At 45.1% G+C, this 27,983-nt stretch overlaps 1 protein-coding gene across 1 annotated transcript in view; it reads right to left on the bottom strand.

Annotated features, from left to right (window-relative positions):
- Positions 1 to 4,383: 4,383 nt before the first annotated feature.
- LOC138094471 (uncharacterized) overlaps positions 4,384 to 27,983 on the bottom strand; it is a 152,159-nt gene continuing 128,559 nt past the window's right edge. Inside the window, exon 3 of the mRNA XM_068990534.1 lies at positions 4,384 to 4,527. Within this exon, the coding sequence (XP_068846635.1) occupies positions 4,384 to 4,527 (144 nt within the window). The remainder of the gene's footprint in view (positions 4,528 to 27,983) is intronic.

Raw genomic sequence — 27,983 nt, 5'->3', positions numbered from 1 at the left:
GTGACCACAGTCTTAGACTTGTTTGTAATAAAACATACTTTGCTTCTTGACTGAATGACCAATTTCCTAAAGTAATGGTTCCTAGTGAGTTCCAGGGGTCCTAGCCAGCTGAAAGGTTTCAGACTCTCCTGGTTTTCTGAGTATTAACCACTCGGCATCTGGTTTTCCACTCGATGGCATAGGGTCCACCTCCATGCACACTTATCTGTTTGTCTTAGCTTTGAGTGCCTGCATCTGACAGGAGCCGGTTGGATCACAGAGTCTGGGGCCTCCGACCCACTCAGGGTCTTATAGCTGAGTGGGGCTCATAGTTGCTGAATGAGACTGAGAACACACAGACCATGACCAGCTAAACAAGGGGGCACAAGCTACCTGCATGGTGTTGGCAGTCAGCTCCCTCAGCCTCCACTCTCCCACCGTGAAGAAGGGAAAATCTCAGGTCATTTTGACTGAAGTTGCACTTACCATTCACATACACAAAGGACGCAAAGTCAGGAGATTTATTCCTTCACAGACGCCAGAATTGGAATGAGGTCACTAATTTCTGTAGGCCTCAATTGTTGTTCTTCAGTAGCTAAGTTGTGTCTGACTCTTTGCGACCCCATGGACTGCAGCACGCCAGACAGCCCTGTCCTTCACCATCTCCCGGAGTTTACTCAAACTCACGTCCATTGAGTCGCTGTTGTCATCCAACCATCTCATCCTCTGTTGCCCTCTTCTTCTCCTGCCTTCAATCTTTCCCAGCATCAGGGCCTGTTTCAATGAGTTGGCTCTTCAAAGCAAGTGGCCTAAGTATTGGAGTTTTAGCACCAGTCCGTCCAATGAATATTTAGGGTTGATTTCCTTTAGGATTGACCGGTTTGTATCTCTGTTTCCTGTCTCTCTCAGCTTTTGTGTCTCTCACACCTCCTGTCTCCCAGCTTCCTCTATCTAGCCACTTTCTGTGTCTCAACACCTTTTGTGTCTCTCCCAGCTTCCTGTGTCTCTCACCACAGCCTGTGTCTCTCACCACTTCCTGCGTCTCCCAGCTTCCTGTGTCTCTCAGCACTTCCTGTGTCTCTCACCACTTCCTGCATCTCCCAGCTTCCTGTGCCTCTCACCACTTCCTGTGTCTCTCACCACTTCCTGTGTCTCTCAGCACTTTCTGTGTCTCCCAGCTTCCTGTGCCTCTCACCACTTCCTGTGTCTCTCAGCACTTCCTGTGTCTCCCAGCTTCCTGTGTCTCTCACCACTGCCTGTGTCTCTCACCACTTCCTGCGTCTCCCAGCTTCCTTGTCTCTCCCAGCTTCCTGTGTCTCTCACCACTGCCTGTGTCTCTCACCACTTCCTGCGTCTCCCAGCTTCCTTGTCTCTCCCAGCTTCCTGTGTCTCTCAGCACTTCCTGTGTCTCTCACCACTTCCTGCATCTCCCAGCTTCCTGTGTCTCTCCCAGCTTCCTTGTCTCTCCCAGCTTCCTGTGTCTCTCAGCACTTCCTGTGTCTCCCAGCTTCCTGTGTCTCTCACCACTGCCTGTGTCTCTCACCACTTCCTGCGTCTCCCAGCTTCCTTGTCTCTCCCAGCTTCCTGTGTCTCTCAGCACTTCCTGTGTCTCTCAGCACTTCCTGCATCTCCCAGCTTCCTGTGTCTCTCAGCACTTCCTGCGTCTCCCAGCTTCCTGCGTCTCCCAGCTTCCTTGTCTCTCCCAGCTTCCTGTGTCTCCCAGCTTCCTTGTCTCTCCCAGCTTCCTGTGTCTCTCAGCACTTCCTGTGTCTCCCAGCTTCCTGTGTCTCTCACCACTGCCTGTGTCTCTCACCACTTCCTGTGTCTCTCAGCACTTCCTGTCTCTCACCACTTCCTGCATCTCCCAGCTTCCTGTGTCTCTCCCAGCTTCCTGTGTCTCCCAGCTTCCTTGTCTCTCCCAGCTTCCTGTGTCTCTCAGCACTTCCTGTGTCTCTCAGCACTTCCTGTGTCTCCCAGCTTCCTGTGTCTCTCACCACTTCCTGCATCTCCCAGCTTCCTTGTCTCTCCCAGCTTCCTGTGTCTCTCAGCACTTCCTGTGTCTCTCACCACTTCCTGCATCTCCCAGCTTCCTGTGTCTCTCAGCACTTCCTGTGTCTCTCACCACTTCCTGCATCTCCCAGCTTCCTGTGTCTCTCAGCACTTCCTGTGTCTCCCAGCTTCCTGCGTCTCCCAGCTTCCTTGTCTCTCCCAGCTTCCTGTGTCTCCCAGCTTCCTTGTCTCTCCCAGCTTCCTGTGTCTCTCAGCACTTCCTGTGTCTCCCAGCTTCCTGTGTCTCTCACCACTGCCTGTGTCTCTCACCACTTCCTATGTCTCTCAGCACTTCCTGTCTCTCACCACTTCCTGCATCTCCCAGCTTCCTGTGTCTCCCAGCTTCCTTGTCTCTCCCAGCTTCCTGTGTCTCTCACCACTTCCTGTGTCTCTCAGCTCCCGGTGCCTCTCATCTAGCGGCTGGAAAGCCCATGGAGTCCAGCCGTGTGTCGGCCCCAGCTCCACCCCGGCACCCCGCCAGCAGTTTCCAGCCGCATCAGGCACCTCCACAGAACCCACTCCCTCTGTCCCCGACTCCTGCTCCTCTGTCGCCTGTGCTGCCCAAGAATTTCAGAATGGTGCCCGAATCCCTGACCACTTGCAGTACAGAACCTTCACCCACGATGCATTTTGAAGTTTTAAAAATCATCGAGAAAGATCAAATTTCTCATAGATGCAGTAAACCGTTATCAGAGAAACACATTCTACTGGTAACGAGAGAGAAAAAAACGAACAGAGTGCTTGCCCAATCCATTTTCAAATGTGGGATCAACACAACCTCCTAACGTTGTTTCCAGGTTACCTTCAAGCTGGTGCAGAGGGAAGAGGGCCTGTGAACACGAATACAGGCAAACAATTCAGCGTTTAACTACAGCAGGAGGATTTTCCCAAAGAAGAAACATACATACCCTCTTTCTCATTGGGTCTCCAATTTATCATCATATTCTCTTAAACTCTGGGGTGTTGCATTTTAAGGTCCTATTAAATAAATCAAAAGAGCATATTATCTGAAATTAGTAGCCAGACGGGACAGCAGCTAAAATTAATTCACCATAGTAATCTCCTCCTAAGACAAACTCCTCTGGGGGAAAACATTATATGCCCATTTCCATGGGCAGAGGTTTAAATATATCTCTCCTATTAACTTTACATGACTAAATCCCTGTGCATTAAAATAAAAATGTATCTCTCTTCTCCGAAGAGAAAACTGGAAGTCTGCACTGCCCTCTAAATGAGTCCAATTAAATGGAATCAAGTTACACATCTACGCTTTAGAAGCATATGGGACGTTTGACAGAGAAAACAGGCCTTAAGATACACGTGCCTGGGTACATTTCCAAGCAGCTCAACCCAACCCTTGCCTCGCCAGTGAAAGAAAAACCCAGACTGAGAGCTATCGACATGGCCCCATGCATGCAAAAATCCAACCATCCTAAACCCTTCATCCTGAAGCTATACATGCAAAAATAGTAACTGTGTGCAACAGAAGGGTTGTCCAACCACCGGTACCCAACTTCCATTTCCTCTCACCTCCAGTGGGTCTGGGTTGGGGGCACTGAGTGTGGGGTGGGGTTAGCTGGAGATAAGGCGATAGGGGGCTAGAAGCCCTCCTTGGATTTCAAATGGGTCAACTTGTCAAAGCTTTATGTGGGAGCCAATTACATTAATTTTCCACAGCCGCCAAATACATATTTCATTTCCATCTCCCACAAGAGATGGGGTCCAGGGATCCTGTTTCGCAAGGCTCTTATCACTAAGTAACATTCATACCCCCAAAGGAACCCTTGGCAGCCGGTGGCCCGGGCTGCCGGGTGTTGCTGTGGAGCTGCTCGGAGCCGCACATGCTCGGGGACAATGGGCCGCCAGGACGGCCGCATTGTCAATAAATTTCAATTACACTAATTGCCAAGAGTTCAATGAGTGCACTTTGAAGAGAGAGAAAGGACTATAAAAAAAAAAAAAAAAAGGAGCTTATGCCTCGTAGGGCTAAAGAAAAGGAAGTAATAAATAGTCTGTGTTTTCTAATGGGGGTATTCAAGTATTTTTCAACATGGCTTAACCAGATTTTACAAGCTGTTCCAGCTTCAGGGATCCTGTTTTACATTTCTTTGTTACTATCTCCAAACAACATATACAGACACTCAATTATGTGGTGTTATATTTCAGGGGAGATTTAATTTCTAAGTAGCTCTTTCTTTCTTTTTTTTTTCTTTAAGCACGTCCATCTGCTCTGTTTGGATGGATACTCTGCTGAGTGAATTTGGGAAGGACAATTTATGAATGGACATGACTGCTTTAAAAAACTAACCCAGAGGATACTCTTGATTCTAGGTGGAGCGTTCCTGTTCCATACCTTCAAAGAATGGACAACATTTCAAAGGGAGCTTCTGAGGACCGTGTATAGATGTGGCTGGGGCCCGTGACATCTTTATAAGGTGGAGGGATCTTGAACGGTTTTTCAGAATTGGATAGTTCATCATCACAGACACTCATTTCGGTCTTTACAAAGAAAAGACAGAATAAGAAGCAAGAAAGACTTCAGGGCATTTAAGACGTTGGGTGGCTCCCAAGCCTGCTGGGTACCAGGTCACCAGCTGGTCATGCAGCTTAGGACCTCAGGTACAGAAGGGACCCACCCCCGCGAGGCCGACCCAGACCCTGAGCGTGTGCCTGTCTCTGGTGCCCCGTGCTGAGGCCTGGCTGGGCAGGGGGGCGGAGGGGGCAGGAAGCCCCGGAGGCCAACCAGACCACACACCTGCGGGTGGCTGCCATACTGGCGTTGAAAGGATGGCGTTAGGCTTCCTTCCACTGGAGGTGCCCTTGATCAGAGCTGGTTACAGCAGAGCAATCATGGGCTCACAGTCAACTGGCTGGAACCACGGCACCAGCCTGCATGGGCTGCTGGTTCGTTTGTCAAATGCAGACAATAGCGAGCTCTTCCCGTAGCCAACACTGGGCACCAGGCACCGTACTAAGCTCTTTCTTCATTTTCACTCATCAAACCTGAACAGAGAAATGGGCTGTTAGTAAAGTTATCTTGCCTCAGTGCTACTTTTAATTCATAGCATTGCCTCTTGTGAGGATATTTTTATTTTAAACTGTATTGTTTCCCTTGTAGCTCAGTTGGTAAAGAATCTGCTTGCAGTGCAGGAGACCCGGGTTCAATCCCTGGGTTGGGAAGATCCCCTGGAGAAGGAAATGGCAATCAACTCCAGTACCCTTGCCTGGAAAATCTCATGGACAGAGGAGCCTGGTGGGCTGTAGTCTATGGGGTCACAAAGAGTCAGGCATGACTGAGTGAGTAACACTTACTTACTTCTGCTTATTGAATGGAAAGCTTTGTGCTCTGTAAAGGGGGTTAAGTGTCGAGGAGCAGATGGGGAAACTGCAGAAGCTTGATCTTTGGAAACTCGGTGCTAACTACACCCTGGGAGGATTAACAAAATCGAGGTAGGATCAGCATGGCACTTCTGAGCACGTCTTGGGGAGGCAGGCGCGGGGCTGTGCCCAGTGGAGGACTGTGTCCTGGTGAACAGAACTGTCAGCATGTCAGTGCGTAGGTTTGTGAACACCTCACGCTGGCGCACTGTCTCTGTCAAGGTGAGCAGGGTCAGGCCCCTGTGTGCCTTCAGCTGGTGTGTGTTTGGTTGCACAGAGCATCCTCTTAGCCCTCTGAGATCCTTTGTCCAGGAAGGGTCACCACTGAGGTTCAACAATTTTTTAAAGGAGAACAGAATGGAATGGGAAGGTGAGAAAGGAGTGTTTAGGATCATGAGATTCTTTGATCCTCAGTGTCTTTTATTATTGACATTTAGGAACAAAGATCAGAGGACATTGGTGTGTGTGTGTGTGTGTATGCACACTCAAGTGTATGCATGTGGATAACAGAGATCCAAGGTTATCTTCTACAGGAGTATAAAAAATTCATACAAAGACAATTTGAAAAAAAAAAAAATGAGGCAATTTGGAAAATGTGTTCAAATGAGAGACACCTCATCCCTGCAAAGTTCGTTTCTCTTAATCTTGAAGCTTCTGCTGCTCAGTGGGTTGGGCAGGAAGTGAGGTCTTTGACTCCATTTGGGAGAGGTCTGGTCCCCACAAATGCCATGGCTGCTGCTGTCACAGTCGGTCTCAGATGGCCCCGGAACTAGCAACGTCTTGCTGATGTCCACAGACGGAGTCTTAGATATTAGGTGAATGAAAGATCTTGTCATTTGTTTATATATTTGAGATGAGCTCAAACACATTTATCCAAATAGTCTCCTTAAGAAAGAATACACACAAGCCCCTTTGAGGGAACATGGGGAAAATAATTAATGTTTGCATTTGAGCAATGGATGAAAGGAAATGGAGATTGATTATCAGAAATCCAGAGTTAAGTGCAAACTTCCAGGTGACTTAAAGTTATCTTTCAAGTGGTGATTAATAAGATATGAGGGGAAAGATGTTTGCATTAGGGGCAAATGAATGGGAAGTTGGCTACAGTGTGTGTAGCTAAGTTAGCTACAGTGAGGAGGCTGTGTGTGCCCTCAAGAGACACTTTCTGCAGGACTTCCCTGGTGATCCGGTGGGTAAGAATCGGCCTACCAAGGCAGGGGACATGAGTTCCATCCCTGGCAGGGGAAGATCCCACAGGCCACAGAGCAACTAAACCCGTGCACCACGGCTACTGAGCCTGTGTGCCTAGAGCGCGTGTTCTGCAACAAGAGAAGCGCGGCAGGGAGACTCCCACGCACCGCGAGTAGAGGATAGCCCCCACTCACCGCAACGAGAGAAAGCCCGCGTGCAGCACTGAAGATCCAGGGCAGCCAGAAACTGCTGAAGAGAGACACTTCACACAATTCAGGAAATAAGCGGAAATGAAGTAAAGCAACCCTGCTGGGCCCAGAGCAAAGGAACCCACTCAAATGATGCAAGCAAGGAAAGTATGAACTAACGTTAAAAAACCAGAAAGTGGGGAAGGAGAATTAAGGCAAAGCTGCAAAAAGCTATTTCAGTTCAAAATGTAGCCTATTTATGTTTAAGGAGGCTGCACACTCTTTTATTATTGACATTTAGGAGTGTTATTTATTTGTACAAGTTGAGTTTTCATCAGTATTTTCTCCTAGCACAGAACACGCTTGTTTGTTTAATTGCTTACTTAATGCAGCATTTGTTGGCTTCTTCAGCTATCAAGTAACAGGGCATTTAGATCAATATCCTAGAGAAATCCATGAGATAAGATGAAAAAGCATCACCACAGCCCTTGAAAAGTGGGTAATATTAATTTCACTCGAAAAGCCCCATGCTTTACTCAGGAAGCAGAAAGGACCCTCGGGGACGTTTACCCACAGGCATTAAGCCATGACAGTTAGGGATATTGCTGCCTTGGCCTTCAGGAAGGTTAAATGCCTCTTGAGAAGTGCCGTCTTCTGTTATTTTCAGACAAACAGCAAGTACAAAGTATTGTTTTCCCAATCTTGACCTTGTCGCGTTTTAGAGAAAGCCATCTCTCTGCTTCTCCCCGAGTTTGCAGTGATTATATTGTCATTATCATCGTTGTCTTATCATAACAAGGTTGACAGTCATGATGACAGTCTTACCATGTGATGCTTACTGAGACCTTCCTGTGGGCCAGTTTGGGCTAAGCATTTTTGCGTGCGTGACCACATTCAGTGCTCTGAAATATCCCATGGGGCAGTGGTCCCCAACATTTTTGGCACCAGAGACTAATTTCGTGGAAGACAGTTTCTCCATGGACCAGAGAGGGGGAGGATGGGTTGGGGATGATTCAATCTCATTACATTTATTGAGCACTCTGTTGTAGTTGGGCTTCCCTTGTGGCTCAGCTGGTAAAGAATCCACCCGCAATGCAGGAGACCCGGGTTCCATCCCTGGGTTGGGAAGATCCCCTGGAGAAGGGAAAGGTGGGTAGCGTTCTGGCCTGGAGAATTCCATGGGTTGTCCATGGGGTCGCAGAGTCGGATGCGACCGAGCAACTTTCACTTCACTTTTGTTGGTGATGTTGTGCAGTTGCTCAGTTGTGTCTGACTGTTTGCAGCCCCATATACTGTAGCCCACCAGGCTCTCCTGTCCTTCACTATTTGCTGGAGTTTGCACAAACTCATGTGCATGGAGTCAGCTGAGTCAATACGTACACTGTGCACTTCATTTCTATTATTATGCCATCAGACCCACCTCAGATCACCAGGCCTTAGATTCAGAGGCTGGGGACCCCTGCCATAGGGCAGCTATTACTGTGTGTTAAGTAGCTTCAGTCATGTCCGACTCTCTGAGACCCCATGGACTGTAGCCCAGCAGGGTCCTCTGTCCATGTGAATTCTCCAGGCAGGAATCCTGGAGTGGGCTGCCGTGCCCTCCTCCAGGGTGTCTTCCCAACCCAGGGATGGAACCTGTGTCTCTTATGTTTCCTGCATTGGCAGGAGGATTCTTTACCACGAGTGCCACCTGGGAAGTAGATGTTACTACTGATTGTATTTTACACAAAGTACAAACTCAAAGAAGATATGTAACCTCCCAGTGAAAACATGACTCGGGTGTGGTGAAGCCAGTCTCCCGTCTGCCCAAGCCTGGCATGTCGACCACTCAATGCTGAGGTCCCTCCGTTCATTAGGATCGCATGGCCTTCAGTGTCAGGGAAAGTGACCCTGCTGCCGGTGAGGGCTGGAACAAAACCAGCATCTCTCTGTCTGTGGAGCCTCATTATGAACTCCAGCAAGGCTGGGGTGATGGCACCGACATGGATTTTTAATGTAACAGCCCAGAATGGACAAGGGGACCAGACTCTGCCAGCTGAGTCCAGGCTCCGCACCCCTTAGTGCACCAGTACCCCCAAGGGTGCCCCCTTCACTGACCCAGGGGCTCCCAGGACCCCCTGAGAATCTCAGCACAGTCTCCATGGCTGAACCAAGCCATGTGCTTCATGGGAGCAGTTGATGGTGACCTGAACTGCCTGATCAACTTTGTCTGCTTCTTAATTTTATTTGGTTTTTCTACTGAAGAATCCTGAATGTGTGCAATGGAGACAGGCACTAAGACACGGCTGCTGAATGTGATGACTCCCCGGGAGCTCATGTGACAAGCTGGCACCCAGGACCCCAGGAGCCCTGCCCCGGAAGCCCCTACCACCTCAAGCCCCAGGCAGATGCAGCCCTGCCCCGGAAGCCCCTTTACCACCTCAAGCCCCAGGCAGATGCAGTTGTGATCCTGTGGGTGGAAATTCATGACTACACAAGGCAGATTTTTACTTCCATTTTGCAAGGAAAAAAAGAAAATCAACCTTAAGCGTCAGTTTTATCCTGTGACCTGATCTCTCGTCCCACTCTAGCAGTTTTCTCCGTACAGTTTTCTCCATACAGTTTTCCGTACAGTTTTTAAGATGTCTGTTAATCAAGGTGAAAGGAAAAGAGAACTCTGCTGGCCCCAGTCTCCCAGCACACAGAGTATTTTGCCAGAAGCCGGGGAAACATTTAGTCCTGCCCTGTTCTCACTGAGTAGCCCACCGACATCCGGTCTGTCTTCCATGGGTCCCTTTGACCCATCCGCTTCTCTCTACATCACCATCACCACTGCCAGAACCTCCCCTGCCCGCCCTGATGGCATGCAGAGAGGTGGGGCCCCACAGTCTCCAGGCCTTCCATGCTGCTCCTCCAGGCCACCTCCAGTCTCAGCGGTGCATCTTCGCAGTTCCTCAAAAATGTGGCGTGTTTTTTTCTCTCTCAAATGGGAAATGAGAATTCTTTACATTATAACCTTTAAAATGAAGAATTCTTTAAAAGCTTTAAGTTGAATTGCATTAATATTTGCATCGCTTTTAATTTTGAGACTTTTTTTTTCCCTGTAACTTTCCCCAAATGCTCCAGGTGTTTTTAAACTCAGAGAAGCAAGGACTCCAGCACACAGGCTAAATAAACTCAGACAGGTGATGTATGGAACCTAGCAGGAGCCCCTCATTCATCTTTGAGGTGTAGCTGGAGCATCAGTAATTCCAAAAGGCATTGCATTAAAATAAAAAGCCCCTGATGGCAACCAAGGGGGATTTTTTGTTTCCTGTCATCATCCATTTGTATCTGCCAATAGCCTCTAGTTAAATCAATGCTCCTGATAAATATTGCTTGACTGGGGAAATAGAGCAAATCATCATTTCTTAGTAAGAGATATTTATCTCTTTTGTGATAACATTTATTTTTTAGATCTGTCCATGCAAAACTCAATCTGATGGGATGGTATAAGCAATTAACACAGTTTAACAGGCTATGTAAAATTAAAGCTACTGAATGTGCAATGGTTTGCTTTCTTGTAGGTTCACTTTTTCTTCAATTAGAATGAATGATAAGTGGCCGGTATTGGATACATAGGAAAGAGCAGGATGGAGCGGTGGTTACCCCTTGACCCTGGGCGCCCTGACATCTGACTCTGCAGGTGTTCCTTGGGCACGCACACCTGTTCTGTGCCCTGCACTGGGGCAGCCTCAGTACCTCCAGTCATGGGCAAGAAAGAATTGGTTTAAAAACCACACCAGTAAGTGGAGTTCAAATTGCCAGTATCCATTGATTGTAGAAAAAGCAAGATAATTCCAGAAAAACCTCTACTTTTCCTTCATTGACGATGCTAAAGCCTTTGACTGTGTGGATCACAACAAACTGTGGGAAATTCTTCAAGAGATGGGAATACCAGATCACCTTACCTGCCTCCTGAGAAATCTGTATGCAGGTCAAGAAGCAACATTTAGAACCAGACGTGGAAAAACAGATTGGTTCCAAATTGGGAAAGGAGTACATCAAGACTGCATATTGTCACCCCACTTATTTAACTTATATGCAGAGTACATCATGCAAAATGCTGGGCTGGATGAAGCACAAGCTGAATAAAGGTTGTAGGCAGAAATATAAATAACCTCAGATATCCATAGGATACCACCCTTATGGCAGAAAGCAAAGAGGAACTGAAGAGCCTCTTGATGAAAGTGAAAGAGGAGAGTGAAAATGTTGGCTTAAAACTCAACATTCAGAAAACTAGGATCATGGCATCTGGTCCCATCACTTCACGGCAAATAGATGGGGAGACAATGGAAACAGTGAGAGGCTCTATTTTCTTGGGTGCCAAAATCACTGCAGATGGCCATGAAATTAAAAGATGCTTGCTCTTTGGAAGACAAGCTATGACAAATCTAGACAGCATATAATAATGCAGAGACATTACTTTGCCAGCAAATGTCCATCTAGTCAAAGCGATGGTTTTTCCAGTAGTCATGTATGGATGTGAGAGCTGGACCATAAAGAAGGCTGGACAATAAAGAATTGATGCTTTTGAACTATGGTGTTGGAGAAGAATCTTGAGAGTCCCTTGGACTGCAAGGAGATCAAACCAGTCAATCCTAAAGGAAATCAGCCCTAAATAATCATTGGAAGGACTGATGCTGAAGCTAAAGTTCTAACACTTTGGCCACCTGATAGAAAGAGCTGACTCATCTGAAAAGACCCTGATGCTGGGAAAGATTGAAGGCAGGAGGAGAAGGGGACGACAGAGGATGAGATGGTTGGATGGCATCACCGACTCCATGGACATGAGTTTGAGTAAACTCCAGGTGTTGGTGATGGACAGGGAAGCCTGGTGTGCTGCAGTCCCTGGCATCGCAGAGTTGGACACAACTGAGAGACTGAACTGGACTGAATAAGTGGAGATTGCAGGCATGTGAGTGCTGTATAGGAGGGCCACAGTTTGAGGTCTTCCATGGGGAGATGTGAGTTTTCAGGCCTCTGGCAAACTAACATAAATGAGTGCAAGATCAGTTGCTCAGTTTTATCTGACTTTTTCAGACACTATAAACTGTGGCCCTCTAGGCTCCTCTATCCATGGGACTTCCCAGGCAAGAATACTGGAGTGGGTTACCATTTCCTCCTCAAGGGGATATTCCTGCCCCGGGGTTCAAACCCATGTCTCCTGCGTCTCCTGCATCGGCAGGCGGGTTCTTTACCACTCCACCACCTAGGAAGCCCAATTAATGTGGATACGGGCTCTTTATTAAAGGCAGTCACAGTGAGGAAGCATCCTGCCTGTGAAAGACCATGTCTGATTTCAACCGATCCAAGCAAATTCCTTTGCAAAGAGATCCTTTGGTGGATAATGCATTCATTCGTGCACCTACATCGATATACCTGTGCCAGGCACTAGTCTAGACTCCTTATAGGCATTAGCATAATCATTTCTCAGCACCAGCCTTCTAGGTGGCTGCTATCACTGACCCACTGAGATCAGGAGAGCTTACTACTCTGGTCTAGTCACTTACAAGTAAGCAGTGCCCAGGCATCTGAAGGGACCATAGCCGGGGGCTCTTACCTCTGGGTGGGCCCATCTTCTGTCCTAAGTTAGCCCAACTTGTTCAGGGTTTTAATAGAAGACAGATATGGTTTCCCCATCTTTGGGTTTTCGTGGAACACACACTCTTCCTTTTCCTGCAAGAAAGTAGTTCTCTTGGCCATGTTCCACAGTTTTTCAATATAGTGGGTGAATAATCTGCTGCTGCTGGTGTTAAGTCGCTTCAGTTGTGTCCGACTCTGTGCGACCCTATAGATGGCCTCCTACCAGGCTCCTCTGTCCCTGGGATTCTCCAGGAAAGAACACTGGAGTGGGCTGCCATTTCCTTCTCCAGTGCATGAAAGTGAAAAGTGAAAGTGAAGTCGCTCATTCATGTTTGACTCTTAGCGACCTTATGGACTGCAGCCTACCAGGCTCCTCTGTCCATGGAATTTTCCAGGCAGGCAAGAGTACTAGTCTCATGCAAATGCTCAAAATTGCATTTACATTCAGTACAAAATTCCTCTCTCATATCCTCTAATGCAAGGCTCTTCTCACCTTGCTTCCTGCAGACTTGCCCTGGGATATGGGATGCAGGTCTGATGTGGTCAGATTCTCAGATTCCCTTCTTCTCGTCCGCTTCTAGTGTAGATGTTCTGGAGTTGACCTTGGCGGCAGGAAGAGAAAAAATAAGATGTGATCCTCTCTGCACAAACTGGTGAAGTAGCCCTGTGTGTGGGCCCTGGGTTCCATATGTTAGGGGACTCTCCATATGAGAAACAGAAAAAGGATATATGTTAAAAGCACATGACATCTGTGTGCCTGGGGACCTGTGTTCAGCTTGGAGCTGCACAGTCAGCCTCCTTAGACATTTTCTCTCCTGACCCCCTGGCCAGCACCGCTCGCTCAGGCCCCAGGAGACCCTCTGCACCTCCCTTACCCGACAGAACTGAACCAAGGTCACCGTATCTGAAGGTCGTGGAAGCGGTGGATGAGATGCTGCTGAAGTCAGACCCAGATGCTCTTGGGACACACAAGCCGATTCTGAGCAGTACAACCAAACAGTAAAAGACAAATTAATTAACCTGTCCGTTCCTCTCAGAGAGAGGATGAACATGACAAATTATTTCAGAATGAAGTATGATCTCCCAGAATATTCAATATCCACTTCTTTCTTCTCCTTTTTCTTTAATCCTTCATTCTCATGGTATCTCCAGATTAGCACAGCTGTGCTCGGTGGCTGTAGGCAAACTTACCAAAAAAAGCCATATGCCTCTTACATTTGCATATGAACAGATTTCTGCCAAATATTTGTAAACTATGACACCAGTTCTTGACACTGGCAACCATATTCTCAACCTCTCTGTTTCTGTCTGTTCTTTGACGTAAAGTCAAATTTAGAAAAGAAAACAAACAAAAAAATGATGTAAGACTTAGGGATTCCACCTGCAATTATGTTACCATCAAAGTAAGGTTGTTATCCTAAAACCTCCCCAGAGACCAAAACTATTAATTAACTTCTGGAATCAAACCAACTAGACAGAAACGTCTAGAATACATGATCCTCACCAACAGAATATTTTTCAAAAAAACAATACCTTCTATTCAGGCTTTGTGCTGACGCTTACAGAGGAAGTTTTAAAACAGGCGTTTTGTAGCCTCTGTAACTCCTTACAATTTCAAAGACAAAGTGCAATACCCAGTCGCATCCAGCTCTTCTGTGACCCCGTGGACTGTAGCCCACCAGGCTCCTCTGTCCATGGGATTTCCCAGGCAACAATACTGGAGTGGGTGCCATTTCCTCCTCCATTTCAAAGACAAAAGAGACATTTAATTCATGAGCAGAAATAACTTTTCCAAAAGAAAAAAATTCAGCTTTTTCCCCCAAAAAGAAAAGGTGATAGCATAAAGTCTTGGACTTCTAATTAGAGCTCTAAGTTCTAGAGTATAGATAACTTTCCCACAGAGTCTAGAATTTCTAGATGTGCCACTGTTGTCTAAGCTGCCCGAGTGGACGTGTATTTGCCCTCTAAGTATTTATTGAGGAAACCACTGTTCCATCCATGTAGCTTCTGGACCAAGCAAAGTTACTAATAAATAAGTTGAAAGGACATTCCCCAAGGTGGCACCAGCTATGATCTGGCCGGTAGCACTGCCCTCATAAAGTTCGTAGTTCAGGAGACTGAAACTTACCATGAGATCCTGGTGTGCCCCATTCAAATACATCACTGTGCTGGTTCTGATATGCAATGCTCTTGGCGATGGATATAAAACCTGTCTTCCACGGGCCACACCCGCCTAGGTCTCCCACATCTGCTCAGTCATGTACTATTCTTGGCAACCAACAGCCCCGAAAGACCACTCCCATCTTCTCTTGGCTGTAGACTGAAAGAAAATGTTGTTCGCTCAGTCGTGTACGACTTTGTGACCCCATGTCCATGGGATTCTCCAGGTGAGAACACTGGAGTGGGTTTCCATTTTCTTCTCCAGTGCATGAAAGTGAAAAGTGAAAGTGAAGTAGCTCAGTTGCGTCCGACTCTTAGCGACCCCATGGACTGCAGCCCACCAGGCTCCTCTGTCCATGGGATTCTCCAGGCAAAAGTATTGGAGTGGGTTGGCATTGCCTTCTCCAGGGGATCACCTTCCCAAACCCAGGGACTGAACCTGGGTCTGCTGCATTGCAGGCAGACTCTTTACCACCTACACCACCAGGGAAGCCCCCTGATGTAGACTGAAGTCACCGTCTCTTTTGTCTGCTATAGGGCAGGCCTGGTTTTCTGCTTCTGGAGGGACCTCTGCATTATCTGGCAAGGTGGCCCTGTCACAACCCATCAGCTTGCTTCTCCTCAGTCAGCAAGGAAAGGTCCTCTCTCTCCAGTTTGCTGAGATGGAGGCATCACACTGGGTTGGCATCCCATTTCTTCTGTCACATCCTGTTGATGAGAAGCAAGTGATAGTTGTGCTCACACTCAAGGGCAGAAGGTTACAACAGGGCTGGACTCACTGACTTTGGGGTGTGTCTACCATGGGGAGAGTCCCAGGGCCCCTGTCCTCCTTAGCAGGACTTGTTTTCAGATGGTTACATCACATCTCACGTTTGCAGAACCCTCACCACCTCCCATCCCCCGACAATCCCTCCACACCTGACAATGTGTCCCCTGATAGCATCGTGAATCAACTCAGGACCCAGGCCTTACCCTACCACAATGAGCAAACTGTGTGCAATAATAACATTATGGCACAAGAGGAAGACTTTCAGTTTTTCTAAAAATGTTAATGAAATGATAGATACATGCCACTTTAAATCTCATTTTCCTTTAAATTTTTGCATACGCTTACAGAAAAAAAAAACATACCTATTTATGATAAGCATTTGTATCTTACATACATTTCAAAGGTCTTCACAATAAACTGAAGTCAGGCACCTTGCATATTCTTACCTTAGGAAGAATATCCTGAGAGTATCCTGAGAAAAGATACTTTTCTTTATGTTGAGAGCTTTTCCAGTAGTCATGTATGGATGTGAGAGTTGGACTATAAAGAAAGCTGAGCACCGAAGAATTGATGCTTTTGAACTGTGGTGTTGGCGATGACTATTGAGAGTCCCTTGGACTGCAAGGAGATCCAACCAGTCCATCCTAAAGGAAATCAGTCCTGAATATTCACTGGAAGGACTGATGCTGAAATTGAAGCTCCAGTACTTTGGCCATCTGATGTGAAGAATTGACTCATTTGAAAAGACCCTGATGCTGGGAAAGATTGAAGGCAGGAGGAGAAGGGGATGACAGAGGATGAGATGGCTGGATGGCATCACCACTCAATGGACATGAGTCTGAGCAAGCTCCAGGAGTTGGTGATGGACAGGGAGACCTGGTGTACTGCAGTCCATGGGGTCACAAAAAGTTGGACACAACTGAGCGACCGAACTGAACTGCACTGCATCTATTTATGTGTTTTAAGAATCTGACATGCAGTTACTGTAACTTAATCTTAGAAGTGAATTCACTTTACATGCTATTTTATTGTGGCAAACTCACTGCAGGTCATTTATTCATCAGTCACGGTCATCTTCCTTTTTCTATGTGTCAGGAAGGATGCACAGGCACCAAAATTGACGCATGGAACCCTTGCCTCATATGGACCGATTTCCTCATGGAACCCTGGGCTTCTCATTCTCTCCTCGAACCCTGCCCTGCGGAAATTCTGGGAACAGATCTCTGCCTTGACAGACCATGTGGTATTGTGCTCAGATGCTCTGTGGTGGCCATACTCATACCCGAGCCACCCTGGGCAAGCAGGGACCTAGATGTTGTCCCTTGCATTTCTTGAGTTCCCGGGTCACAGCTCTGACTTTGGTGTCGGATTTTTTTTTTTTTTCATGTTCCCTGACTCAGAACCCAGCCTGCCTACTGTATTCTCAAGGGCATCTCTCTTCTGTTTTCACAGATGCTGATGGATTTCCAGCTTCTTGTCTGCCTGTAGGAGCCACAGCATCTACCTGAGGGTTCTGTGGCTCTAGAGTCACCTCCAGTTTCTCGGCATCCGTGGGCCTCACCTCCTCCTCTGTGTTCTGAGTCTGTAGTCCCAGACTTACCTTAGCTTCCTGACCCAAGGTACAACATCTGCCTGAGAGATTAGCCCTAGACATTTAAGGAGACACTTGCCACTATGTAGGTTCAAGGAAGCTCCTTTTCTTTCTTTTTTTTTTTTTTCCAGACTGTTAATTCATTTTTTTTTTTTTTTTTACAAATTGTTTGGCTAGGTTGCAAGGAGCATGAAAAAGTTCAATTAAATTCAAAGCTACAGTTTAAGATGCTATGTAATTAAAGAATATAGTAGTTTAATTGAGAGTTCAGCAGTAGGCCAAGTGAATTAGATATACCTGAAAATGCCTGAGGCTGAAAAGTCGAGAAGTGCCACAAAGACATATGAGGGACTGGAGAGGTTGATGCCACCCCACCAAAGCTGCAATACTTCTTCCAAAAAGAATACTTCCCAGCACACCAAAAAGCCTTCATGGACCACCCCAGCCTAAAGGGACCACGCCCCAGGAACTGGACTAGGGTCTCAGGCATTGGAGGCAGATTCTTTACCACCAAGGAAGACCCAGGGAGCGCACCACCCTGCGGAGTTCCCTCTACTTTCCTTTTTCCTTTTTTTATTCAAGGATAACTGCTCTACAATGTTGTGTTAGTCTCTGCTTACGATGAAGTGAAAAGTCTTCCTCTCAACATATGATTCAGTAATTGCTGGTTCATAATCATTAATTATTTTCAAAACTGTCTTTAAAGATTGAGAGCTCACTTCTGCATGCAAATAATGAGATATTGTGGAAAGGAAATTTTACCTTATTTTAAATTTATCTTTCAAATAATCTCAACAGACACTGATAAATATCAGGTATTCTTCAGCAGTATGGATTTCTACTTTACCAGTCGTGCTAGAAGTGAGAATCTCTACCTCACGGGAGACCGAAAGAGTAGGGCTAGTAGAAAGATAGCTGAGCGTTACCAGGAATGTTTGGAAGATAAGAAGCTGATGAAAGGAGCCTCTAGTTCCGAGCAAACTTCCTGTTCACAGCCAGGTGCACAAGACAAGTGTGTTTAAGACGCACGACCAAGTCCCGTCCTTCGACATTTCTGGCAGGTGTCATACTCAGCAGGGAAAGGAAGCGGTGGATAAGGTGGGTGGCCATTCAAGTTCGGGCTTATATAACCAGGTGGGAGCCGGGAGAGGAGAGTAAGGAGGCAGAATGTCACTGTCATACCGACTTCCCTAACTGCCTGGGAGACGGGAGTGAAGGTGACATGTCCTCTTACAGTACAGCAGCTTAGAAAATGGAATGTTCCTGATTTATTCCTCATGCTGATTACTACTATGAACTACAATAAACTGCAATTCTAAAAGCTGTGCCTTATCAGAGTGTAAATATTGATGAAGTGAAAAAGCCATGGGTTACTTGAAAGTAGCTGAAAGAATTTCAGGAGAACTGTGGAATGATGTCATAGTCTCTTTCTGGGGTACGAAGGAAGCATTTGACACTTAGAGGGCAAGAAAAACTGGTTGTGAAACTTGTCAAATGCAGCAGCGCATACGTATAGGCACTTAAACTGCTTACGTGCTAAATGTTCAGTTGCTAAATACTTCCCTCCCTGCACCAGAGTGACCTTCTTTCAGTCAGAAGTCAAAAGCAACAGCTATTTACAGCTCCTGTGCAAAGGTCTTTCTCTGCCGCCTCCTTGATTCCCCTACTTTCCTGCCCGAGTTTTCACTCTGACCATCAGAGGCACTGCCCATCCACCTGGCCCACAGTGTTTGCAAATGCATGAAGCCACACAATTACCTCGGTCTGGCCACAATCTTTAGGCCAAGAGCACTGGGCAGAAGGCTTCATGTAGGGCTGCATGCCTGCCTTCCCCTCCTTGCTGAATTAAGACCATGCTCTTTAAATCAATTTAACCCGAGTTTGAAGCGAAGTGCTTCCTGGTGGATGGCAACATGTCCCAGGCAGGATCCCGAACACCGACATGGTCTGGGTCACAAGCCAATTGTCGGGATGACAGCAGAGCGTGTGCATCTGAGGGGCATCCCTGGCCTGAAATGCAACCACTAGCTAGTTAATCTAACTAATCTTTTTTTTCTGGTTGTATCAGTTTACGGTAATGTGAAATAAATAGGTATTAACTAGGGACCTCCCTGCTGGTCCGACGGTAAAGACTCTGAGCTGCCATTGCAATGGGTCTGGGTTCATTCCCTGGTCAAGGAACCAGACTTCACATGTCATGACTGAGAGTTCACACTCCTCAACAAAAGGTCCCGCACACTGTGAGGAAGATCGAAGATCACACGTGACATGACTAAGACCTGGCACAGCTGGAAACAGTTACCCAGTAAGAGAAAGAGGCTTGGCTGGTCTGAGTAATTCTGAATTGATTTTGAATATCAGAATAGGATGGTGAGAGAAGTATAAAACAGCAACATAAAAAAAAATACCTATGGTAAATTAGAAAGAAGCTGAAAACCTGTGAAGTTGCAATTGCTTGGTTTGGAAGATGAAATTACCCATTACTGGTCTTCCTTCTTATAAAAAAGGAAGACCTGCTCTTAACTTGTCAATATCTTCGTACAGTTGGCAAAGGAGGAAATAAGGGAAATTGGGTGAATATGATTTTAGTGATGCAGAAAAATATGATTTTGTTGTTGTGCAGTTGCTAAGTCCTGTCTGACTCTTTGCAAGCCCATGGACTGCAGCACACCAGCCTTCCCTGTCCATCACCAACTCCTGGAGCTTGCTCAAACTCATGTCCATCGAGTCAGTGATGCTATCCAACCATCTCGTTTTTGTCATCCCTTTCTCCTCCCACCCTCAATCTTTCTCAGCATCAGGGTATAGATAATATATATAATAAAAAAGAATATATATATATATATGTGTGTGTGTGTGTGTGTGTGTGTGTTTTCTTCACTTATTTTATATATCCTACTCTCAGCTCAGCTGGTAAAGAATCCATCCGCCTGCAATGCAGGAGGCCTGGGTTTGATCCCTGGGTTGGGAAGACCCCCTGGAGAAGGAAATGGCAACCCACTCCAGTATTCTGGCCTGGAGAATGCCATGGACAGAGGAGTCTGGCAGGCTATAGTTCATGGGATCACAAAGAGCTGGACACGACTGAGTGACTTTCACTTTTATATATGTAGACATTTTGCTGTGCAATAGAAATTAATACAATGCAAATCAACTATACGTCAGTAAAATATCTGTAAAAAGAATCAGAGCTCCAATGTGTTGATTTGTCCATTTACACATTTATTCAATTAGCAGAGAGTTAGCGTCTATTATCTATAAAAAGGAAATTAGAGAGAAAATGAGGCCTTTGGCCACAGGAAACCCATAGCCCAGTAGGTGGGCATTTACTGGTCAAGATTAATAATAAAATACTCCCAGTGACAGCGCTTTCTGGGACGTGTAGTGTGGAAATCCTCAGTGACTGCCGTGCCGGGGTCCCTCCTCCCCCTGAGGAAGAGGAAATCTGAGAGACACCCATCCAAAACGCAGCCCCTTCATGGCGCGGTGTGAGGGGCCCTGTGGGAAGCGGCAGATGCTATGGGAGGGAGGTGAAGGGGGTGGGAGCACCAGCCCCCTGGAGAGCACCTAGCAAGGCGTGCTGTGTGCCTGGGTCCCCAGGGAAAGCCATGAGGGGCTGAGGAGTGGGGAACACGCAGCCCAGCCAGTGGAGCAGACGTGCAGACCTGTGCAGGGCAAGGAGCACCGGGAGGGTGGCACCTCCCATCGTCCTTTCTGACGTGCCCAGGGCGAGGGTCCCAGCAAGGGGGCGAGGGTCCCATCAAGGGGGACGAGGGTCCCAGCAAGGGGGCAAGGATCCCATCAAGGGGGTGAGGGTCCCATCAAGGGGGGCGAGCGTCCCATCAAGGGGGCGAGGGTCCCAGCAAGGGGGGCAAGGGTCCCAGCAAGGGGGGCGAGGGTGCCAGCAAGGGGGGCAAGGGTCCCATCAAGGGGGTGAGGGTCCCATCAAGGGGGGCGAGCATCCCATCAAGGGGGTGAGGGTGCCAGCAAGGGGGGCAAGGGTCCCAGCAAGGGGGTCGAGGGTCCCAGCAAGGGGGGTGAGGGTGTATTGGGTCCTGCCAGCTGTCCACCACCCTGGGCTGCATTCTGATACCACAGAGGCTGGGCTGCCACAGTCCTTGGCCTCAACCTTTCTGGGCCAGAGTTTCTTCACCTACAGTTCAGGAGGGTTGGATCCAAGAGTCTAAGGGCTCCCCAAACTGTACAGACCAGGGTCTATGAGCTCCTTGAAGCCCCCACAGGAAATCGGCTCCACAATCAGAAAATGACTAAGTCTCAGCACAGACCCAGCATTGTCTAAGGCGACACTATTGCTAATGTGTGCACATTGGCTCTTAACGTTCAGTTACACCTTGTACCCAGCTGCTCAGTAACGTCCAGCTCTTCGCAACACCATGGACTCTAGCCCACCAGGCTCCTCTGTCCGTGGGATTGTCCCCACAGTAATACTGGATAGGGTAAAATTTCCTCCTCCCGGGAATCTTCCCAAACTAGGAACAACCTGGGTTGTCCCAACCACATCTCTGGAGTCTCCTACATTGCCAGGTGGATTCTTTACCACTGAGCCACCCAGGAAGGCCAATCATACCTTGAATTAAACCCAAAGGCACTTTTAATGTCTGAGCTGATATAGACAGCATTTGTCTGGCTCTAACAGTGATTAGTATGATGAGGAAACAGGATATTTCCCAAAATCTCTTTGCCATATGCTCATTAATGAAATATTAAACTCTTGAATATAAAGGGATTCCCCTTTTAATTCTTTAAAAATGTTATATCAATGTCTTTCTGGAGGGATAGAAAGACAAACTCTACAGTTAATTTTAATTAATCTTATTAAAAGAGAAGATTCACGAACTAAATAAGTTACTTTATTCCCTTATGTAAATGCATTTACAGAATTAAAGCTGAAAAATTATGCATTTTGCATAAATCATTGACCAATATATAAAACTGGCATGTGTATGACATAGCCACTATTTTCACGTAATTGTCATGAATTATGCTGTCACCGTGTTATTCAATATGAACTAGGCAGTGAGAAATTTTCCTCAGAATTAAGCGCTAGAACAAAGTTGTCTTTCTCCTCTTAATTGCATATACATTTAAATAAATGAGAGCCAAAGGTTGAATCTTCTCACTACTTTTTCCATGACAGAAAAGTTACACTTCTACAGACATCAATACCAATGAACCATGATTGCCAGTACAAATTTAATCGGAACTGGCTCGGACTCTAGCCCCAAATTCCAGTTTCATGATATAGAAGGAAAGGAGAAGGAAAACATCCACAAAATATAATCATACAAACTCCAATGCAGTGTGTTCATCAAGACAGTTAACCCGGATGCTTAGAAGTCAGTAAGAAAAAAAAAAAATCAAAGATTAGGGGCCATTTAGATTAAAAAGAACAAAGAGATATGCTTACCATGAAATCCTGGTTTACAACAAAAGAAAACAAAAACTCTCTACTGTTGGGACAAGTGGACAAGTGTGGAGATTGTAACGTGGGTGGGATATTAGGCACTGTTAATGAAGCATTGTAGCTGTTTTAGGCAGGCCCAGGCCATAGTGTATACTCACTCTTAGGGGTGGACACGTGTGGAGACTGTAATGTGGGTGGGATATTAGGCGCTATTAATGATGCATTGCAGCTGTTTTAGGTGGGGCCAGGCCATAGTGTGTACTCGCTCTTAGGTGAAGCACCCCAAGGTTCTCAAAATTGAAGTTTCATCACATTAAGAGCTTCTGTGAACTTGCTCCAACTGGTTCAGTAAACACATATGTGTGCATGTATAGATGTGTGTGTGTGTTTCTGGAGAGAGATACATCAAAAACACAAATGTTAACAGCTGTGGACTCTAGGAGGAGGCTGACTTATGGGAATAGTGGCTAAAGAGATAAAGATCACTTTCTCCAAGATTCAATCTCTTGAAAACATTCAAATTATAGCAAGTCTAAGGGGTTTTCTAGGTGGCACTCGTGGTAAAGAACCCACCTGCCAATGCAGGAGACTTAAGAGACTCAGATTCAATCACTGGGTCAGGAAGCTCTCCAGTATTCTTGCCTGGAGAATCCCACAGACAGAGGAGCCTGGAGGGCTACAGTCCATGGGGTAGCGAAGTACCAGACATGGCTAAACCGACAAGCATGCAAGCAGGCAGCAAAAATTAAATGTGACTAAAGAATGGGACACATTTTGGAAATGAGTCTAAGAATCTGAAGGGCATGAAGCAGGTGCAACAAATACTACCTGGGGTGAGGCTCTGCTGAGCCTCGAGGTGCCTGAGTGACCCATCCTCAGGCACCCATGTAAAGAGAGGTCCGCAGTTAGCATGGGCAGACTGTGTTTAACTGTCTCTCAGATATGCTTCCTCAGTGCTGAATAACCAGGGCTTCCTTACTCAGGTAGGACCCGGAAAAGTACACCATGGGTCAGAATCTAGAAGATCCATGGAGTTGTCTATATGCATATGTATAATGCAATTTTTATGAAAAATAATTTTAGATAAGACAGTGGGAAGAGTGGCTCTGTTTTCATCTTTTTGCAAATCAACTGTACACTGAGCTTCCTGGTCGAGAGCTGGATCCTCATACCTGTTTCTTCAACTCATCTTGCATGAATGAACTGTTTTGGTTCAAGCATATCTGGCCTCACAGGTGGCTAGGAAACAGAAACATTTTCATATGTTTTTTTGTGGAATTTTGGGAGAAGGCAATGGCAACCCACTCCAATACTCTTGCCTGGAAAATCCTAAGGGCGGAAGAGCCTGGTAGGCTGCAGTCCATGGGGTCGCGAAGAGTCAGACACGACTGAGTGACTTCACTTTCCCTTTTCACTTTCATGCATTGGAGAAGGAAATGGCAACCCACTCCAGTGTTCGTGCCTGGAGAATCCCAGGGACGGCGGAGCCTGGTGGGCTGCCGTCTATGGGGTCGCACAGCGTCGCACACGACTGAAGCGACTTAGCAGCAGCAGCAGGATGTTCTTCTGTGATTCTACTAAAATGAAACAAGTACTGCCAGATTCTATGCTGTTGTTGTTGTTGCTGTTTAGTTGATAAATTGTGTCTGACTCTTTGCAGCCCCCTGGACTGCAGCCCGCCAGGCTTCCCTGTCCTTCATTATTTCCCAGAGTTTGCTCAAGTCCCCTGAGTCAGTGGTTCCATCCAACCATCTCATCCTCTACGTCCCCTTCTCCTCCTGCCTTCAGTCTTTCCCAGCATCAGGGGTTTTTTGAGTGAGTCAGTTCTTTGCATCAGATGGCCAAAGTATTGGAGTTTTAGTTTCAGCATCAGTCCTTCCAATAAGTATTCAGGGTTGATTTTCTTTAGGATTGACCGATTTAACCTCCTTGTTGTCCAAGGGACTCTCACGTTACTTTCTTGCAATGTGGAATCTGAAAACAAAATCCATTTTCATTCTCAGTTGCATTAAAATCCACCGGTCTTTTGTGTACTTTGAATGGATGAATCTTTTATCCATTTGTGATATTGTAACATCCCTCATTGATCATTTGGAAAACACTGGTTCACTGAGTTTTGCAGATCTTCTCATTCTTGACACATTTAATTTAAAAATACCTAAAAATCCACCTTTATTAATAGCATCCCCAATCTCATCAGAGAAGTCTCTAAATATTGAGCGGCTGTCAAGCTCGTGTTTGAAAACTCACATTTTATCCTGAGCAACAAATACTGTCAGTTGTTTTCCATGAGGTGTCAGGCGCAGTTGATTTGTTTTTGAGAAAATGTCTACAAAATGTCTACCAAAGTCTGGATAATTATAGTTCGTCTGTCAGTTGTTGTTTCAATTAGATATGGTATGCAGTGAAGAGCAGGGCTAATTCAGCTGCCAGCTAAATCACAGAGGTGCTTTTCCTTGAAGCATAGCCACACTTCAGCGTGCAGCCGAAATGCTTTGTGGGGCTTCCTGAGTCATCCCATGGGATCCTGGAAAGCCTGGGACCCCAGGATGGACCAGCCTAGAACAATGGAGGCAAAGGGCCTCCTGCAAACATGGCTCCTCTGTCTCCACTAGCAACGGGATGAGGCCAACAGGCCTACAGTCCCGTGTCCCTCTGTGTTTGTTCTTTGGAGTTTCCTGTTGAAGAGTTGCTAGTACACCATTTTACTAAAAGTACTAAGATATTTCATTGTACTTTTGTTGTTGTTCAGTCACTAAGTTGTGTCTGACTCCTTGCGACCCCATGGACTGCAGCACGCCAGGCTTCCCTGTCCTTCACCATCTCCCAGAGTTTATCCAGACTCGTGTCCACTGACTCACTGATGCCATCACCACGGAGTGACGCCATCCAACCGTTTCACTGACTGTGGCTCACTTTTCCTCCTGTACTGAATTTTTATATTTTGAGACAATATTAGCATGTTCACAAGGACTTAAAAAAGGAATTCATGAGTTTAAATTTTAAGATTTATAAAATCTTACTGTTTAGGATTATTGTATTCCTTGGATTTTATGTCTGTCCTCTTAGGAATATGAAGTGCTCAAAGAGATTATCCAAGTTTGAATATTTAAGATAATTTGCTCAAATAAGTACTTCAATGGTTCTGATTGTTATGGGGGGGTTTTATAAATGCACTTAATTAATACAATATTCATTAAAAAATTTAGGTTAATAAATCAAACAGTTTACACATTGAATTTAACTATTGAGAAGACACTAAGGTTATAAAACTTGCATATTAATATATTGTCTCCTACTATAAAATCCAAATAATTACTTTCTGGCCTATGCATAGACCTAAACGCACTTGCTTACTTACACACATCTCTGAATTTAGAGCACAATCATTTGAAAGAGTAAAACAGTCTGGTAGAGTCTTTAAATGCATACAATTTTAAGAAATCAAATAAAAGAACAAGAAAATACCACGAAAATAAAACACATTGAAATACTACATAATGAAATGTTAGAAATAAAAATACAACAAACAAAATGTATAATCCAATAGATGAGTTAAAAACATATTTTGTTTAAGAAAGAGAGAATTAATGAAATGGAAGATAGAATTAAGGAAATTACCAGGACAGAGTAAAGAGATTAAAAGATGGAAAATAGGATAAGAGGTTAGGAGAGTGATGGAGAACACCATGGAAAGATGCAACTCAGGCAGAAATTGGAGAAAATTGTAAACAGAGAAAGGAAAGACTCACAAAGTAGCGGTGAAATACTTCTCAGAATTGATCATGAACAATAAGCAAGATCTGTCACAAGCAGGACAGATCAAATCCAGCACATCTTCAGACATGACTTAGTGAAACAGTTGAATTCAATCAACAAGGGAAGAGCCTATAAGGAGTCCAAATTAAAAAGAGAGTCTATCTACAAAGGAGCTGCCCGCGGTGGGTTCATGTCAATGTATATGGCAAAACCGATACAGTATTGCAAAGTAAAATATAGTAAAATTAAAAATTTAAAAAAAAGAATTATAGTCTTAGGGCAACTATATCATCCAGAAGAAAATAAACCCAGTTTATATGTAAATATATAGAAAAGAAAATACAGAGCAAAAATTAAAGCAAAAAATCCAAGAATTAATAAAACTCAACCCTGATTTTTTTTAAAAAGTTAAGCAAAGTTTGCCAAAATGTATCCAGAAAAAGGAAAGAAAAAATAAAACTGTTAAATCTGAAAAACCTGGCAAACCAAAGGATATAAGCAACATGTAAAAATTACGAGACACTTCAAACTAGTTTATGCTGATAAATTTGAAAGCTTAAAAACACGATTTCTGTAAGTATATAATTTATTAAAATTAAGTCTCAAAATGCCAGAAACTCTGCATAATATGGAAACTATTAAATAAATCAAATCATTTGTAAACTTCTCTCTACTTCCTCAAAATAAGAAAAGTACAGACTGTTTCACAAACAGCTTTTTCCAAAATATCAAGAGATATGTCTTTCAGAGAACAAAATAAGGAGGTCAGTATAACTCATTCACAAAGTTAATATAGCCTGGAGTATTCCTGGATAATATTAAAAGTTCTAGAACCATCTCACTTGTCACCAGAGATACAACAGCACTGAATGAAATAGTAGCAAAACAAATCCCTTGATGCACCACAGCCGTGCGTCATAACTCCTAGCGCTGTAAACATTGGTGAGAATTAATGAAAGTTGTTGAAAGAAGGTTAAGAAAAAGCATATGATCTCAGTCAATTCAAAATATGGTGATAGTTCAACGAACTCTCAATCCCCATACAGACTTATAATTCGAATTTGCAATAGAAATTATTTGTATTCACACTGTAAAATATTTCTTTCATAAAACTATAGCATAAAGCCAACAGTACAAACCCATATCAAAGACATTTCTTTTGATATCAAGAATGCCATCTGGTTCTATTCTACTTTGTGATAAATGTCTCAGCCAAGCCGAAAGCTAAGAAATATTTTATAAGAATTATAAAGAAAGAAATATAGATATCTCTAGACAAGACTGCATACATATATAGTAGAACCCACTCCAGTGTTCTTGCCTGGAGAGTCCCAGGCACGGGGGAGCCTGGTGGGCTGCCATCTATGGGGTCACACAGAGTCGGACACAACTGAAGCGACATAGCAGTAGCAGCAGGCACATATATAAAGAGTAATATTTTATATATATAAACATTATTGTTGTGCAACAGTAGTAACTATGAAATATAAAGTAAAAAAGCAAGGTGTCATTTCCAGCAGGGATGAAAACTACTCAGCTACCTAGGAAAATGTCCAACAAATCATGGTAATGAACGACATAAAAGAGGTCCTCAATAAAACTTAAAAACCTACCATGCTTATTTATAGAAAGGAAAGCTGTTAACTATTCCTTATTTCATCTATAAGTGCAATACATTTCTAATCTATAAATTTCATAGAATTCAATAAAATTACTTGGAAATGTTGATCATTATAGTCCTATGGAAAATTAAAACAAAGTAAGCTGAGAGAATTGAAGAAACCATTCCAAGCAATCAAAATTCGAGAGGAAAGTATAGCATTAAGGATTATATATTTGAGTACAGACATAGAAACAGGTTTGTGATAAAGCAGAGGTGCTCCAAAGGCC

This window comes from Capricornis sumatraensis, chromosome 18, assembly GCF_032405125.1.
Source record: "Capricornis sumatraensis isolate serow.1 chromosome 18, serow.2, whole genome shotgun sequence".
Classification (NCBI taxonomy): Eukaryota; Metazoa; Chordata; class Mammalia; order Artiodactyla; family Bovidae; genus Capricornis; species Capricornis sumatraensis.
Note: the sequence above shows the minus strand (reverse complement) of the source record. Positions and strands in the feature narration are given on the sequence as shown.